Raw genomic sequence first — 18,485 nt, 5'->3', positions numbered from 1 at the left:
TTCCCAACCTGACAGACTGTTCTATCACAAGGCAGGCTTTTCTTTTTCCCTTGTTACCTGTTAAAACAGCCTCTACTCTGGACATCAGTAAAGGTAAGTCTTTAAATTAAATGTTTCAATAACAAAGTATTTCTTACAGAACCACGGAGAGAAACTACTCTTGCTTTACTTTGTCTTTTTTTGTATAAAAACCACATACTTTACAAACTAATGAATCCACTCTTAAACAAACCAAAAAGTAATTAGCACAACAATCTTCAAGAAAACTGTATCCCACAAAGCCACACAGGAGAGCTGAAAAAAGTTCAAGTAATCACAGAAGTTTTCAAACAAGACTCAAAAATAGGTTGTAACAATTGACTACCAAGGTCTGACTGACTACTAGATGTCAAAAGACTTTTCCAAACGCTTCTGAGGACGTAGCCCTGGAGAATGATATTGACTTTGGGGCAAGTCCAACAACACTATACTTGATGTCAGTTTTCAGCTGCGTAACACTAAAAACAAGAAGAGGACAGATTTCTACAGTGTCATTAGTATCTTATCTATATTCCTATTCTTATAAAATGTGTTTATCCCAAGTTAATAGTAGTGTCACGCTCACTCCCCAACTCCACTATGCTGTAGAAACAATTTATACAGATTAAATATAAACGAAAGTCAAGTGTTAAATCTCAAGATCATAAAGACATTGTTTTAGTCACAGACTGTAAGTCAGTTGTGTGTACTTAAGACACTTTAGATAACAGTAACCTTGAGCAGTGGTTTTCAGGGATTTTACTAATAACCTTGACCAGCATTCCCATGGTATCCTTATGAAGAAAAGCTTGATTACACCACCTAGAATTGCATAATAAAGCTAAAATAGGTACCGTTTATTCCTCAGGAATCTGATCTTTCATCTAGTCTGGCGTCAGTGCTATTAAATATCATTTATAATTAATTAGGAAAGAGTTGTTGGCAAAACTGTTAGAAGAAATTAAGTTCTGAGAAACAGATGTGGACATATAAGATAGATAAAGTGTTCAGGATAGTTTAGCAAATTGGGCTCATCCCAATATGTGACATGCTACAGTTAAGTGCCAGGTTAAATATCTAGGACAAATAAAATCATTACAATCCGTCTTAGAAACCATGATTCTGAAGAGAGCCTGGAGGAACAAAAAGGCTGGGGAGGAAGCCAGCTGAGTCATGCCTCTAATTGGTCACAGCAGCAAACAGTACTTTTTTTGTTTTAAAAATGAAAGGAAGGATTAGGGAGGCAATGTTTACATTCAGCAATTCTCTTACTAAAAGAGATACCAAACCCAGGGACAGTGTCCGATTTTCCAAGTTACGTGTTCTAAAACTCAGAGTGATAACAGAAGAATTGGCAATCAAACACTTATAGAAACTTGTTTTATACAAGGTTTAGTTTCATGTCTGCATAGGCCTTAAATCTGATCACAGTTTCTAAGAATATATACCAGCCAAGTACTGCAGCTAGTAAAGAACTACACTATGAGACAAATATGTAAGACCTGATAGTTAAAGCCTCAGCTAAACTCAGTCTGGATAAAGTAAGAAAGTAAAGTAAAGCAGTAAGAAGTGGACAGATGCATCACAAATGTAAGAAACATCTCTGTGACCAAAATGTGCCCACCCAGTGGGCAACTCTGAGGAGATTCTACAGCTGGTGTTACACAGGCTGAGTACAGTAACTGGTGTTTGGTATCACAATACCTAAGTTTATCTGCAATACAACACATTAACATGAAGTTACAATAGACCCAGTTCAAAAAAAAAAAACAAAAATATAATAAATTATAATTTTTTAAAAGCAAATCTGTCTGAAAAGAACAAACCTAACAAGACAACATTTTACTCGGGTAGCTCTCAGCTCAAAACAGCGAAACAAAAAAGCAGAACACTGTTTTCTATCTTATAAAGTGAACTTAAGTCAAATTTGAGATGTTTCCAATCTATGCTATTCAGTAAGCCATGAATAAAATTCATCCCACTGTCAGAATCTTAGTTAAGTGAATTCTTTCTGCCTGCATATAGTGTTAACCTAAAAATGCTCAATTCACACGTGAGACACAAGTCTGCATAAACTGATGTTTACTGGTCAACCAGTACTAATACCAATAAAACTTTTCATAACATCTCCAATTTAATAGAGGAAAATGCATGATATGAAGTAAAAAATTATAAGCAAAACTGCTTCATGATAGAACCAGGAAAACCTGAAGGAAAAAAAAAATCACTATCAGTACTTTGTTTTGGAAACCTCTTCAATGAGGATTCTGCAGGATAAATCTTCCTTAACAGCAGATGACTGTCTCCTTCAAGTTTGCAATCTAACAAGATTCTCCTCAAGAGCACACATATAAGGGATTGCACAAAAAGCAACAGTGAAAAGTGATACTAAGAACAACCATGCAAATAATCACCACAACAAATTAATGCACAATAATATTCAAACTGATAGAATTTGATCTCATCTGTTCCATTGAAGTGTGTTTATGGCTTGAATTAAGATTGTGGTTTTGGTTGAACTACACGGCTTCTAAAGACGAGACTAATTCTAGGCAAAACTGCTTAGAATACAGCAGTTAATCACTTTCATAATTCTTTTCATAAGACTACAGAAGACCCAAAAATGATCAAGAATGATTAATTATATCCACTCCTTTCCACAAAAAGCAAAAATCATAATTTAGGAAGCTGAAATGCAAGACTGAAAAGTATGGTACATACAAGTTCATTACCGTTGTTTCTCCCAATTACTGTTCTTCCTAAAAGGCTAATAGGCAAATAATGTTAAAAAAGTCTTATGTTGTTAAGGGAATAAAACACAAAAAAAAAGATTTATTTTTTTTCGGTCACCAATATATTGGTTAAAGGCAAAGGTTAAAGATATGGAAAAATCATATACCAAGTTAAAAAAAATCCAGGTTTTCAGACCTACATATGGTAACCACTTCACAAGATGTGCTAGTGAGTAGCTTAATTATATTAAAAAGATATCCTGTACTTAACTGCTTCCCCTAGATCTATGAAATACTCAAACAGAGAAGTTATATGCCTAATTAAATCAACTAAGCCACTACCCAGCATCACCTCAGTTTTACCCTGCTCTTTACAATATTGGAGGCTAACTTCTAAAGTGCTTTAGCTTAGGGAGAATCTAATTTTGTCCTCCATATTAGGTCTTACAGATGTATTTAAAAGTACATCAGTCAAACAATGCATCCCATCCGTAACACAATCCACCCCACTACAGCTGAACATATGACGCACTTCCATTACCTGTCTCTGAAACATAAACAACAGGATGCTGCTTTAGAACTTTACCAAGTTTTGAAGTGGCTGCTTTTTTCTCTGATGGCTTCTTGGACTTTTTCACTGACTGCACCTCCTCTTCTGAATCTGTATTTTGACCACAACACAAATGTAGATTTCCTCCACATACAATACATACTTTAAGTAACAAATCTTATAACATCAGTTAACGTGTTTACATACAATCAGCTGAGAAAAAAAAAAATATTATGTAGAAGGTCAAAGCACAGCTTCATTTTTCTCCATCAGCTAATATTCAAGCCATCATTTATTCTAGCATGTACATCGCTAAATCAAAATTTGTAGAGAACTCAGTCTAGCCAGTAGTTTTGTTGGGTTTTTTGTTTGTTTGTTTTAAGTAAAATGAAATACAGTTACACGTTTAAGAACTGCTACATCTATGCAAAAGCCTTTCCAAAAATTTGTACAATTAGCAGATTACCACATCAGATTATTTTAAAAAGAAAAAAAACCCACACCCACAACAACAAACTTTCAATACAGATTCATTAGCGTGATTAAATTTATATGGCAGTATATTATGTTGGTGTATTCCACAACATCTATTGCAAAAGCTAACATCAGGCTAGAGCAGAATCATTGAATGGTTTGGGTTGAAAGGGACCTTAAAGATCATCGAATTCCAACCCTGCTGCCATGGGGGGAGTGTATCATTGAGGTTCTACTCCCTGATTTTTCAGGAGAACACTGGTAGACTGCCACTCTCCTCAACATTCTCTACATCCCAAAAGCTGTCAAGAGGACAAACTTATCTCCCTGAAGATTATATATGCCAACATCCAAATGAGTATGCAGGACTAGCTGAAGAAGCTGAGAAAAATACCATGTTTAACGGATGGCTATTCTTCAGTGTCTACCTTTTTCAATGCTAAACCCTAATATATATTGTAATTACAATATACAATACAAAATTTATACACATATATATTTATATATGTCATCAGTTGACTTCAGTCCCTAAAGGGCTTCTCCATCATTATCTACTTAGAGCAGCATTTCTCTTTTTCTTTTCCAACTGCTAATGGGCTAGAAGTAACAAAATCTCCAGACGATAACAGCACTAAAGTGAAGGTGTACACATATTTCAAAGGTAGCAGTTGAATTATCTATTACTTTTGTACTCCAGCTCTAAATGCAGAAATATTTCTCCTACAATTCCCCATAGCAAAATGAACTGTTTTAAAAACAGTTTATCTGAAGATTTGAACAATTTCTCCTGTTTATAATAGCATCAATCTGACAGATGTCTGTCATTCTTTTTCTTATAGAAAAGAAGCAATCTTCTATTAAGTCACTAAAAATTCAAGCTAAAGGCTTCAGCAGAAGTCAAGAATTGTACAAACTCCTGCTATCTTTTCAGCTTCACAGCTATTCAAAACTTAGAATCCAAGCAAAGAAAAACTAAATCACCTAACAACTGAGAATAATTTAAAAGCTTCAAATGCCTAGATTATTTTAACTAACTTGACAGGTAAGTGGTCTTTTTGTTTGTTTGTTTGTTTTTTAAATACAAGCACTATAAAAAGTGTTTTCCTTAGTATTATATTCCAAACAGTGTTTTAGAACGTTTGATATATGCTCTAAACAATATTCTGGGTGTTCCACATGGTGAATTTACAACTATAGTATTAACATTTACAAGGTTTCTAATAGAGAAAGGCACATATCGAAATGTTACTCTTTTAAAATAGTCTCCTATATTATGCTGCTCATGCATTCTCTGTAATTGTGACAGTACAGTACACAATCATCCTCCCAAAGTTGATGTTATTTATCCCTAACACAGCTGCAACCCTAAAACTCTTCACATTTTATATACATCTTTGTAATCAAAAATGTTTTGGAATTTTGATAGAATTGGCTGTCTGGACTAGTTTTTATTTAACTTTTAACAAAGCTTCTGTTTAAAAAAGTAACTGTTATCTGGTATATAGTGTGCACTGTATATTACGCATATGGCGCACACTGCACTATTAAGAACCATTTTAACTATCCAACAATAATTACTATGAAGTAATAAAAGTCACCAGTGCATTCAAAGATCTCCTCCTCTCCTAGAAGAGTAGCATATAAAGTGTTTTTAACTGTATTTACCAAAGACAACAACAAATAAATCAAGCATGGCTTTCTTTCAGATGTAAAATTTACCTAATCCACCTTGAACATTTATGCAAAGACACAAAGGAACATTCTGAAACCACTGTGAACATTACCTGAATCATAGATTATTCTTTTTTTCTTGTTTGTCTGCTTTTGTTTGGGAACATCTTCACTGGGTGAATTCTTCACCTAAGAGTAACAGTCCATTAGTTCAACCAGTAAATGAGTCCTTCCAACTTTTACTCAGTTAAATTTATAAGTTTCAAACAAATCCTAGTAGAAATTATTTTATTACACTTATGAGCAGCCTTTTTCTAACTCACAGATGGGATAAGTGGTGCCAGGGAGAAGAAACAATGAACAAACTTCACTAGCAAAGCTCAATGTGATCAAAGTAAACAGTAGATTATTTTGAAATCAGGTTTAACGCCAATTAAAGTAAATCAAACAGATTTTCAAACAGTTCCGAGTCTTAATACAAAAGAGAAATTGCACAGTCCCACCAGAAACAAAGGTAGTACAGGTCAATATGTTACTTCTAAGGAATTCAGCCAGTACACTCTTGGTTCTATTCTGGATACAGCTCAGCCATAACAACCAGAATTTGACAAAACTTCAGGGTAATAGCTGATTGAAAAAGAGAAGGGGGAAAAAAAGCACCATACACAACAGTTGAAGCTAGACTGACTTCCTATTCAGCGTCCTAGTTGCTTGCACCTTCTCTCACAGGTTACACAGTGCAACTACCAAACACACTGCACCAATTGTCACAGTGGACAAACATGTTTTATCTGACAGTAGTTGCTATTAATCCATCTTAGGGATTTATTTTTATTATTTAAAAAAAATAGTTTTAGGTATTTTGAAAAATCACAAGCTGCACAGAAAGGAAGGTTTGTGCTTGGCAAAGTAAAAAAAAAAATATATATATATTGGTCATGCTGTTTTGGTAGTCACGGCTGTCAATGCTTTGAAATATTTAATCCTAGATAAACATAACTGTATATGCTTCATAATTTGCATCCAATTCTAACCTGAAGCTTGTTAAATTCTTGATATAATTGGAAAAGTGCAAAGTAAAAATAATAGATCACCGTGTAATTGCTATGTCTTTCCATTCCATTGAAAGGTCCTCTATATTGACATTGAAACACTGAAATTACATGCACACACGCTATACTTCTTTATTTTTTAGAACACCACCTTACTTCTTAATTTAGATACTTCAGATTAAACAATCCTATTAGCAATCTTTCCTCCCTCTAAGTGATTTTAAAGCCCTCTATAACCACTCCTTTCTGTTTTATAACAGTTCAGGTGACTAACATGAAAAGTACAGTGAATCTAGAGCCCATTCTCATTTCCTCATTTAACTTGTCATTTTACAATATTTGGTCTTTGCAACAAGTTTGCATAAGTGCCCCCTCCAAGAAAGGTAATGTTAATGCCTCTCTCACAGACATTAAAAAAAAAAAAAAAAAGAGAGCACCTTCCCACAGACATTTACCTGACTTCGTGATATATCTACTGTGCATAAGCATCAATCTTAATCAAAAAATAAAAGAGCTGCTTAGAGAACTATGGACCATAGCTAAGATAACTTCAAATGCATCAGATTGTTCCTATATTAGCACGTAACCAGTTTAGCTTCTACCTACCTTTCCTTTTTCCTACAACCCAGATATTTTGAAGATCAGTCATTCTCTTCATCACCTACAAAGTTTTGCTGCTAGAAGCAAGCATTAAGTGACAGTTTATAGCCATACCAATAAAAAACTGACATAGCATATTGTTTTTTAAGTACCTGAGAAGAATCGTGACTTTAAAAACAAGATACAAACAACTGCATATCAGAGAAACCAAGCACTTTACAAATAAGAAAAGCAAAAAACTAACCTTAGTCTCTTTTCCCCTCTTTTTCCCACTCGAGTCTCCTTCCCCATTTTTTATTTTGTCACTCTTTTTCACATTCTCGCATTCTTGTCGCTTCCCAGGGGGTACAACGCCAAAGAATTTCCGGATATCCTATTAAAAAGAAAATTACTTCATTAAGTTTTTAAATACAACTAACTCTTAGAAGTTTCACCGCAAAACAGCGGTGCATTTAAAAGAAAGATACTCTCTCAGCAACTCCTGTTACAACATTTGTTGATCCACAAGTTTTGTTTAAAATTAAGAAAACGAATACCAACTTGTCAAGAACAGCTGCTCAGGCACTGCACAACCTTTCTCCTGTGTCTGAATCACAAAAAAAGTTTGTTTTCCCTTTCTACCAAATTCTTCAGCAATACACAATTGAAAACTTCCATTAGCAATGGCATAAAGTAACTTTAAACAGATGTCTAACTAGATTTTTTTTCTTAATTAGTTATCACAAACCTAGCCCAAAGCATTTTTATTGTTGAATTGACCAACTCAGGTAGGAAGCAGCATACAATGTAAAGCAGAAAAAAGCACCAAGATCTAGAAAGCAGTCAATTAGTTGGACACACTGTATCCTCCAGCTTTTGATAAATTTAGGTCAGTACATCTGGTCTCACTAGACTTAGCTAACAAGAAATAAATTGAGAAAAAATACATTAAGAATATAATACAAAGAGCTCCAGAAATGTCAGTTTTTTAATTTTATTTTATCTTACCAGAGTACAACTATAAAAAACTTCCTAAATAAGTAAGATTAGTACCTGAAGCTTCAATTACATCATGCACTAGCCTACACACAAACACCAATCTGTTATCTGTTTAAAAACCTCACATTACAGTTCCATTAAAAAACAGATACAAAAATGGTACCTTTGTAGTACCACTACCTCCAGGGGTAGCTGCCATTGTAAAGAAAGACTGAAAGTATCTGGTATGGCCTAAATACATGGCAGGTAAGGGGAGTGGCTCAGGGCCATACTCTACCCAGCTGGCAGCTACTCCCCATCAGAGTGAGAGCTATCACACAGGGAGGTCGTGCTTCCTTATAGGATCTAGGGGTAAAGCAGTAAATTGTTAAGAAAATGTTATTTAAAATCTCCATAACACCATGACTGATGATTATGTGTGTATCAGGCTCCTTTTCTCTTATCAGGCCTGTAATGGTTTGGATTTGGATTATCAAAGCTTATAGGGTTAAAACCGATGGAATACATGACTTGAAAGCATGAACAAAGTATGGGACACATTAATTTATTTAGTATATTTAGCTTAAAACAATATTCTAGACTCAGAAGTATTATTTCCTGGGAAAAAAATGGTCTGTTTACATTTTACCTGCATAAAATCTTATTGATTCAGCAACTGAAAACTGGCAGACTGAGAAGCAGTAAGACTACACACGCTTCTGTCTATGAAATTCATGCCTGGAGGTATAAATTTTCATCACTTAGCTATTTTACATGTACTCCTACAAAATAAACACAGCATTATACATCTCTGAAATTGTAACTGCAGATACCTGTATTCAAAATGTCTGACGAAAGCACCTATGTAAAAAGTTACAAAATAGACTCATGGACTAGATCACTCAATCATCATTACTGACTTCCTAGTCATAAGGTTACACAGGCAACAATTCTCATTAGATCTTTTACATAGTAACATAATTTAAATACTTACTGCAACACTGCAAATTAAACTGATCTTAAAATAGTTTTATTTCCATTTTTTTTTATGATAATGTTACTTTAAGCTTAAAATATTTGGAGAACAATTAATTTTAAATCAACAGTAACTATTCATTCCAGTCATTTAACTAAAATCTCTGAGCTAGTAAGTGAGCTGCTCTGCTAGCATTATATGCAGTAATAGTAGATTTTTATTTTATGCACTGAAATCTTGGGTTATATAGCACTGTATCTTGGGTTATGAAACACAGATTTAATAAAAAAAATATATGAAATTGCCCTGTCAATTGGCCAAAGACCCAGCTACTTCCATTATTTTAATCCCAGTTCCTCAACTGCTGAAGCCCAAATTATACCATGTAGATTATTCTTTTCTGCCTCATCAGATCTCATTGTTTTTTTGTTTTACTCAAACAGTATCTTCTAACCACCAAGAAATCACCGTCAAAGTGCTACTTATTCCTTGAAAATACTGTTGTGATACAGCATCTAGACTCCACAATCGCCTCCCTGTGCTAACACTGCAGAGTCTATTCTCTTGCTGCAAATTACACCCCAGTTCTCAAGAAATTGCAACACTTTTTTTATCGTTATGTGTTTGTGTTTAGTTATTGTTGTTTTTTTCAAAAATACTGTAAATATAACAGCACAGAAACCACCATTTTTGAGTAAAAGATTCTGTATGGGTAATAAATTTTCATTTCCTCTGGTGACAATCTACTTAGGAGTGACTAAACTACACAGCCCTGAGCTACAAAGGAAATTCAGCAACTATGGACAATCTTCTTCAATCTTCAGAGTTATATATTCTCCAATCTTCTTCGGCCAGCCTACTCTTCAGAAGAAAAGGTAACCTTGTTAGACACTGCTGGATGGTAACAGATTGTGAATTCAGAATTGCTTGGGAGACAAGTACGTCACAGTACAACATGAAAGTTATCTTTCACAGATGCTTTTATGTGAGATTCAAAAAAAAAAGATTTTTTTGTGCTATTTATTAAGTGATTCCAGATGAATAATCAATTAATTGCACAACCAATTGCAGAAACGAAGCAATGTATGTATCTGTGGAGACACATACACCAGCGTGGCTGTCCCAGGCGATCCCCTTTGCCCATGGGACTGGAATTAAAGAGCTGGGGCTGTATTGGTCTGGCTCCTCACAGAAGCTCCAGTAACAGCAACGCTAAGTGTAACTTTGAGCAGTTGTACCCAAGTAAGAGGGAGGGTCAAGAGTTTTTTACTCTGGTCTGTACCAGTCAGATCTGAAAATAAACATGATGAAATTACTACCAAGCACTTCAGTTTAGAGGCATCTTTTAAACCATGGCTAATGAATCAGGGATTCCGATCCACATTTTGACACCAAATGTCGCAGAGACCTAGCCACAGCCCCAGATAAGGCGCTATTTCTGATCACTCTCACTAAATTAGGGAGGGAGCTCATGCATAGCGTCTGAACAGCCTGAAAAGCTGTGTTCAGGTGCACTGCTTCCTGCCAAGCTATCTGCACAGCGGTATGACCTCAGTAACGGCTATGCAGGCTAGGTCTTGCCAGCTCTGACTATTGTTTCAAATCCTCAATCTTATGCAGTAACAGTAGACAACAGAAATTAATCGTGGTAGGCTGCAAGTTTTCTCTTGGAAGATTGTTATACATCAGTTTTACTGAGGAGAAATAAGGCTAGTAGAATGAAACCTATTTGTTAGGTAGTAGAAAGGCTCAAAGAGCTTGTCAGGGTGACCTTTCAGACTTCAGTAAGTACCTAATTAAAAAAAAAAATGGTTTATAAAAGTCATAAGCATTCCATATTGGCTTTCAGTCACATTTTTTTCCTGCATTTCAAAAGCACCTTAGACCCAAGACCAACACCTAGATGATGGAACAATCTGAAGACCGTAAAACCCATTAACCATAATAGGCAGTGTTTTTAGAAGACAAGTGTCCAGTAAAGCAGAATATTTTCCAAAATACCATAACTAAGTTTGCATCTCAAAACTACACTATGAGATAGAAAATTGAATTTTATCAACCTACCTAGCTCTATAGGAAGTAGCACAACTTCAGCTACTCCAAAGGGTGTCTGTAAGAGCCTTCCATCTAAAGAGTCATTCGGATGTATTTACTGTCTGCCTATTTCATATTTCAGTACAAGTTTTGTGCAAATACCACCTCTGATACCTGGCACATCCAGAAAAATTGCTCTGGCTGAAATCAAATTTGCAGTATCACTTGAGTTAAACAAGTAATACCTGCTTGTTTAATCATACTAAATTAAAGATAAGAGTAGTAACTGAATCAGAGAATGGTTTGGGTTGGAAGGGACCTTAAAGATCACCTAGTTCTATGGGCAGGGACACCTCCCACTAAACCACGCTGCTGAAGCACAGGTACCATGCAGTATTTTCAGAGCAGTATCACAGTTCTGAGTACATTCCAGCTGATGCTAGAGCCCTCCATATGACTGCTTTTCTCAGCTAAAGGCAGCTCAAGGAGCCCCTGCTCCCAGTCACTCGTTCCCCTCAGCTGTACCAGTATAGATCTTTGCATGGGAACTGGGTCACGCAACTAATCTGGGTAAAAAATAAATCCACTCAAACACAGATCAGTTTGTTGTGTAATTCCGCACGCATCCGCTCAGCACAGCTGAGAAGATGCTGCAGAACCAACCCGACAAAGGCCACTTGTGTTTGGCAGTACATGAAAAAAGCCTGTTTTAAAGAGTCCGATAGTAAATCCCAGGAAGCCTGGGCTGTCACTGCACGTCACCAAGCTGGGGACGAGGCTACTGCCATCTCTGTATTTTTGCCTCTGTCTCCACAGCAGCAGCAGTGATAGTTGTGCTGCCTCTTTTCAGCACTAATTAAAAAAAAGGGGGAATGGACTGAGGCAACTCATACGTTTCCAAAATGATTGCTACCTTCCTCTCTTCTAGGAAAGTGCCAGACATTGAGAGATGGTTAACATCCAAAAAGATACTGCACAGGGAGAGGGTGCCTTTATACCCGGGGGTCAGGAAGGAGGAAACAAGTCTTCCAGCAAGCTGTTCTCTAACAAGGTGTTGGCAGGGGAGCAGGGGAGTCAGCAAATGCCTCACCCTCCCACAGAACTTGGGTGGTTTGTGGCTGATGACTAAAATACCACCGCTTGTTAGCTTTAGGACTCTTAGTGCTGGCAGGCTGATATGGTCCTGCCCATCATGGCTGAACGTTGAGTGTGCGATGTTTATAATAAGTTAAACTCTTTGTGTAGGGGCCAAAACCAAAGGTAAAGTAAACTGGCTTTGAACTGCATTTTTCGGTAAGGCAGCACCACATCTGCACAGACTCCACCAGAGCAGAGGCAAACGTGTCAGAGTGAGAGGCGACGAGGGGGATACCATCCTGTAATGGCCGCGTTCGTGAGCAGCACTGTGCAAAGCACGCACGTTTTGGAAAGCAGACACGCACACAGAAGTTTATATTTTACAATCCCTCCACGCCCTGTGCAGGGCTGCACCCTCCGCTGTTTATCATCGAGTTCCAACCTCCAAGTTATTTCTGCCCCCTTTCTGCACAACCACTGCCCTGTCCGCTGACTGAGCGGGGCCGGGGCTGCAGCAGGGGCAGCTGCCTCCCCCCGGGGCTGAGCGCACGGCCTGCGCCTCGCTTCCCCTCCATGTTTTGGGATGGGGGCAGCAGGACGGCCACGGACACCCGGGGACGAGCTGCTCCCCTCAGGAGAGGGGGGGGGGGGACGGCGCGTGCCAACGGCTCCAACGGCCGCAACGGCTGCAGCCGCGCGCGCCCGGGCAGGCGCCCACCGGCCGCCGCGCGCCATCTGCGCAACGCTCCCGCACCCAAACCCAACCGGCGCCGGGCCGGGCCGGGCCGTGCCCGTGGCCGCGGCCATGGCCGGTCAGCCCCCGGCCCGCCTCACCATGCTGCTGGCGGCGCGCTGCCTCCTCAGCGGGACGCCTCCGCCTCCATGGCCGCCGCCGCCGCCGCCCCCCCCGCACCCCGGAACCCCGCCAAGCTTCGCGCCAACTCCCGCCACCGCGGCGCGCGCCGCTGTCGTCACAGGCGCGAGGGGCGGGGCGGAGGCCGGCCCGGGGCCGTTAGGGCTGGGGGCGGGGGGGGGGCTCCGAGGTCGTGTGGCGCAGCCGCCCCCCGCCAGCAGGGTCACCCCGCACCGTGTCCACAAGCACCGCGCGCAGCCTCGCCTTGAACGCCCCCAGGGACGGGGACGCCACCACCTCCTTACAGCCCCAGGGAAGCCCCAGGCCTTGCTGGGAGGGAGTCTTGTGAGAAGCACAAGTTACAGGCCCGGCACACCCAGCCGCCTCTTCGCATCCATTTCCAGTGAAATGGTGCATGGTTTCTTCCATTTTCTTCTCTGCTTGCGAATTACTGCTCTAATTAGATCCCCTCTCAGTATTTGATGTTTAAGTTCACCCCCAACCTAATCTCAAAATCATTGCCAACCTTGCAAGAAAAAAAAAAAAAAGAAAAAAGAAAAAAAAAAAGAGGACAAGCAGAATTTCTGACATTTAAAATACTGCCATTCATATAGAAAATCACTCATAAAACAGCAAAAAGTCCAAGTTCAGTTTGTACTTGTCTCATAGTCCTATTTCCCATGTTTCCCATGCTATCACTTATATACCTTCTGTATTTATATACCTTCTGTATTCACCTCTTTTTTTCTTTCCCCCATAACAAGATCATTCAGTGACATGATCAAACTCCAGCAAAGATACTTACACAGATAAAAGACAGATCCATTTGCCTAATCTGAGAAATCATGCATGTTAATGATACATATTAGTGATCAAGTTTACTTCTTTAGGTTGAACTTCAAGTAATTGAAAGATCCTGTTTGTATAGATGTTGCTGGTGGATACTTTCTTTTATATTCATAACATTAGCACAGCTTGTGAATTTGGATTAATGCTTAAGAAGCACATAAGAGAGCAAGCAAGTAAATGTAGACCAGAGCACAGGCTACACTTTTCAGTACTTTTTGCAAGCTATTCTATATCTACTCAACTATAATGGCTATGCAAACAAAACCAGTATCTCTTTAGAAAAACATCTCTAGCTATATGTTTGTATTTATCTGTTTAATTCTTACGTCATTTTTAAAGCTGTGCATGTCCCGGATACGAGAATTAAAGAGGAGTTAAAAAGGCTGACATTTGTAAGAGCCACACGAACTGTTTAAATAATGCTAAAAGAATTATTGCAGGTGGTTATCTCTGTTTGTATTTGATAAAGCTACCGAGAATAACATTCAGCAGAGCAGTATCTGCTTGTGGGCTTGTGACATGTTCATGTTTCTTGGAAGGCATGAGTTTAACCCTTCATGAAAAGTAGATTAGACTGAATATTTGGAATTCGTTTCTGGGTACAGCAGGGGGATGATCTGTTTCTGCATGCACAGCTGTGAAACCACTGCAAGTAGGACAAAACATGTACTGCCACAGGAAACAAACCTGAATAATCACGGTATTATGATGTGCTTTGCAAGGTAAAATGAAGTCAGTATCCTTCCTGATCCTGTAATTGATCATGGGTTATGTTTAAAGACATATCCCATTTTAAATGCTGTTTGTTTTTTGTTTGTTTGTTTGTTTTAACATAGCAAAAGCACACTCAGTGTCATCACTGTATTTATAAAACACAAATAATAAAAAATCAGACCTTTTTTCTACCTTTTTGAAAATCAGACCATTTGACTTTTCAGTTAATATTTTCCAAAATATATGAAAAAAAAAAGCTGAAATGTTAACTTCAGCTTTAGGCTTCTTCCCTATTGAACAAAACTAGTCTTACTGTTGTTATTAGGAAAGGCCTTTGCAAGTTTATAAGGAAAAGCATTTTCTTACACTGATAAATGAAAAATCATCTGTTTCTTTTTATTTTCACATTTTTGTATTTTACTATGTTACCATTTTGGAATTGAAATCAACTTTCATTGTAACTATCTTGAGGTAATGTTTTATTTTCTGCTCTACAGATTTTAATTACATGAAACTTAATTGAAGTACAGAATAAATAACATGGTACCATAACACTGATATACTTCTGAAATCCATAAAGCAGTGTTTCTGAACTGTTTTAGGGGACAATTCATGTCAGTCACTTAAGAAATCTTTATGATTTATCATGCAGCAGAGATGTTCTGAGCTTCACACATGTCCAAAGAACCTCAGAGGTTAGGAATTGCCCTAAAGAAGTACAGTATCATAATTCTGTGGGAAAACACAGCAAGAATGTGTTTCCTGAAATTAAAATTTCAGGTTGAATTCTACATTTTTTAATGGCATTAATAAACATTAAAGTATTCATTTACTAGATGGTAGTCTGTATTTTGGATGAATCCTGTAGGTAATAGTCTGCTTACTAGAGTACCTAGTTAAAAAATATATATATCTATATTTTAGAAACAGGAATTTGCATTTTGTTGCAGACCAAAAATTCCTTGTAAATCTGTGCTCTAGTTTCTATTGACGTTAGGCTTTCTATAGTAGCCATCACGATTATGTGTCTTCAGAGAAGAGTTGATCCCACCTCAAACAGTTTCTGCTGTATAAGGCAAAGATAAGTTTTAGGCTTGCCTTGCAGCGTGAAGGACAGTTACGTAAGTCATGCTTTTGCAGCACTTAACATTAGCAGATATGAGCAGCCGATGCTAACGTAAACATCACACTTTTTCTAAGTGAACTTTGTCTTTAAGTCTTTCCTCTATCTTCATTTGAATATCTAGACAGAATGAGTGTCTTAACTCAGAAACTCACACTGACATTGTGTACATTCAAACTTTGTAAGTAACGTGTTCAGTGTTTCTGCAGATGAAACCCCAGGTTTTCAAGCTGAACCCCTGAAACAAGAAACATAATCTGTGGTCAAGTGAAAAGCTGGTTTCATAATTTGAATCACTTAATCTTGGCAGAGGCAAGGATAGAAAAGGAAATTTGATAGATGGGAACTGAACTGTGTAATTATTAGGCCTCCCAACTACTGTAACAGCAATGGCAGGTGCCCCGGAGACCACAGCCTGTCCTAGCCATGATTCATTCTGAAACCAGGGCCATTAAATGCACGGCTGGGGGCAGGAAGTCCCACTGTGCAGCATCTTACTGACATCAACAAACAGCATCAGGGCTGGAGCCTGCTCTGACTCTGCCACTTGAGCTAGTGGAGTAATTAATTCCTGCCTCTTCTCTTCCCCTCCCTCCACACCCTCGCCTCTCAACAGTCCCTGATCACATCTCACTAGCCTGTGTTAATTGTTTTGCAAATTAACAGTCATATATTTCCTTTCCCCATCTCTGCTCAGCTAGCTAATCATAACCCCTTCCAAATTCAAGTTACTACATGATTCTCATCGGTTTAATTGCTTCCTCATTAACTTTATGAAGTTACATTATAGACTGAACAGTTGAAGTGACAAAACAGTAAGAAGCTAGATTTGGAGTCTTGTAGTGGAAGACATTTCAAAACCTTGATTAGGGCATGCTCCAAGTCATATCAATAATAAGGAAAGAAATCCAGTTTGTAGCTTGGTCCAGATTAAGCATCTGGGAGCATAAGTCTCTGCTGCACCTTTCACATCTTATGTGTATGCACCCCATTGTCTGCAATAAGATGCAGGTTGTGCTAGCTCTGCTCTAGTTGCTGGGGAGAAGCCTGTTGGTTTTACCTCATCAAAACAAAGCCACAGTGTTACAGAGCTGCTATGGGCGTTGTGAACTCAAACATGCAGTAATCGTGGTAACAAACTACCTTAGCGATATAGCAGCATCTGCATAGACTTGTGTTGCATTTCTGTTTCACAGCATACAGTACAGTAGAGCCCAGCCAGTAGAGATCTGCAGTGCAGAAGAAGTTGGTGGGAGCTTTCTTCAACAATTATGATGAAACAGTTTATTGTACAGGCACTGCAGAGAAATGTTTACAAACATGCATCAAGGTAGATGTTCTGTTGTTTATCTTAAAACAAATATAAAATGTCAACCATCTTCCATTGTCTTGATCAGCTTAATTGTTAAACTCAAGGTATGTCTGAATGGCATTATGCAATGCTGGCCAAAGACACCCAGGCTGCTTGCAAACATGCTCGCAGAGGCAGCAGGAACAATAAAGCAGCAGTAGCCCAGCAGTCCATCTGGACTTTCATCTCCTACATGTCAGCAGGACTAATTCATCCAAACGCGGTGCTGTACTTACGTGGTAAGTTGTTCCCATGCTCAGGTTTCAGCGTGTAACTGTCTTGCATGTAAAGATGCCTCATATTGCTCTTGAGCAGCTGTGATCTGTGTGAATGCATTTTATATTACTGTACCTGAAGAAAAGCAAAAATAGCAGGCATCAGCCTTACTGTATTTAGTAAATTTACCATGTCTTGACACATGTTGTTTTGTTGTAATTTGAAATATGTTAAAAGATGAGATTATAAAATACTGTCTAGCTGCTCTGTAAGATACTCACTGTACTGATAACCCAGCTGCATTGACCAAGATTGTTAAATTAATCAATATAAAAATAGCATCTCTCAAGCCTAATTATCTTTGCTAATTATTTTTATTTAAATAAATTAAGGAAAATTGCTTAAGGACTAGAACAGACCTTGTTAATTTTGTACTGTTGCTGTGCATAGAGCTGCACAGAGGACTTTTATAAGGTTGCATGTATTTGGAAGAAATATTGACCTGCTTTGTGTTTATACATAATCAGTGGGATGTGCATATGTGTAAGTGTTGTAAACTCAGTTAAGTCACCAAGCTGTGGGGAGAGACAAAATCTAATAGCACTCAGGGGTCTCCCCAGAAAAGGAACAGGCTCGGTCTTTTCTCTGAGCAAATGATGTGAGGAAATATTCACAAGATATTGGTAAATATGTGGAGATTTGTACCCAAATAAAAAACTTCAAAGAGAAATTAATATGGTCCAGAGACGATTTTGTTATTGAGTCTGTCTTGGTTCTAGTAATAAGCTGTATCTTAATGTTGTATGTTAAACTTCACATAGGTAAAATTAAACTGGGAAAAGACCCCAAACCTTTCTGGCATACTCTTTTTATTTAACATGTGATTCATTAAAAATTGATAAATTGCCTTTTAAATGGAGACTGTAGTCTGAATTCTATTTCTTCTCCCTGAAACAGCTGCACGAGGAACAAAGAATGGGATAGCTTCTGAGCACCCTCTGTCACCTATATGCTCCCATTGAGTGACTGAGCTTTCCATATTGCTCAGGTAACATGTTTTCCTGCAGAAAGAACGCAGCCTAGGTGTCTCGGTGATCATACAGAGGCCACCTCCCTAAAAATTACGCTGTTCTCTGACCCACTCCAGGTCTCACAGTTCAGGCTAATCATTGACAGGGCTTTTACGATCGCAAGCTTTTAGTGAAGCTTTGATAAGACACTCCAGCAGTTAGTGGCAA

General features: G+C 38.3%; 1 protein-coding gene across 4 annotated transcripts in view; it reads right to left on the bottom strand.

Annotated features, from left to right (window-relative positions):
- The window catches only part of RFC1 (replication factor C subunit 1), a 42,594-nt gene extending 29,510 nt beyond the window's left edge, over positions 1-13,084 (bottom strand). For 2 of the 4 annotated variants that reach the window (XR_014317469.1, XM_082760162.1), the window contains exons 1-4: positions 12,976-13,084; positions 7,342-7,470; positions 5,559-5,634; positions 3,292-3,411 (exon numbers count right to left, since the gene is read on the bottom strand). Coding sequence is in view for 3 of the 4 variants with exons in the window: in XM_082760162.1 (XP_082616288.1) it covers positions 3,292-3,411; positions 5,559-5,634; positions 7,342-7,470; positions 12,976-12,978 (328 nt within the window). In the remaining variant the exon portion in view is untranslated. The remainder of the gene's footprint in view (positions 1-3,291; positions 3,412-5,558; positions 5,635-7,341; positions 7,471-12,975) is intronic. The other 2 variants (XM_082760163.1, XM_082760164.1) reach the window with 2 other exon arrangements.
- Positions 13,085-18,485: the final 5,401 nt, after the last annotated feature.

The sequence above is a fragment of the Aythya marila genome, assembly GCF_965140915.1.
Source record: "Aythya marila genome assembly, chromosome: 4".
Taxonomy (NCBI): Eukaryota; Metazoa; Chordata; class Aves; order Anseriformes; family Anatidae; genus Aythya; species Aythya marila.
The sequence above is the reverse complement of the archived record's forward strand: the minus strand, read 5'-3'. Positions and strand labels throughout refer to the sequence as shown.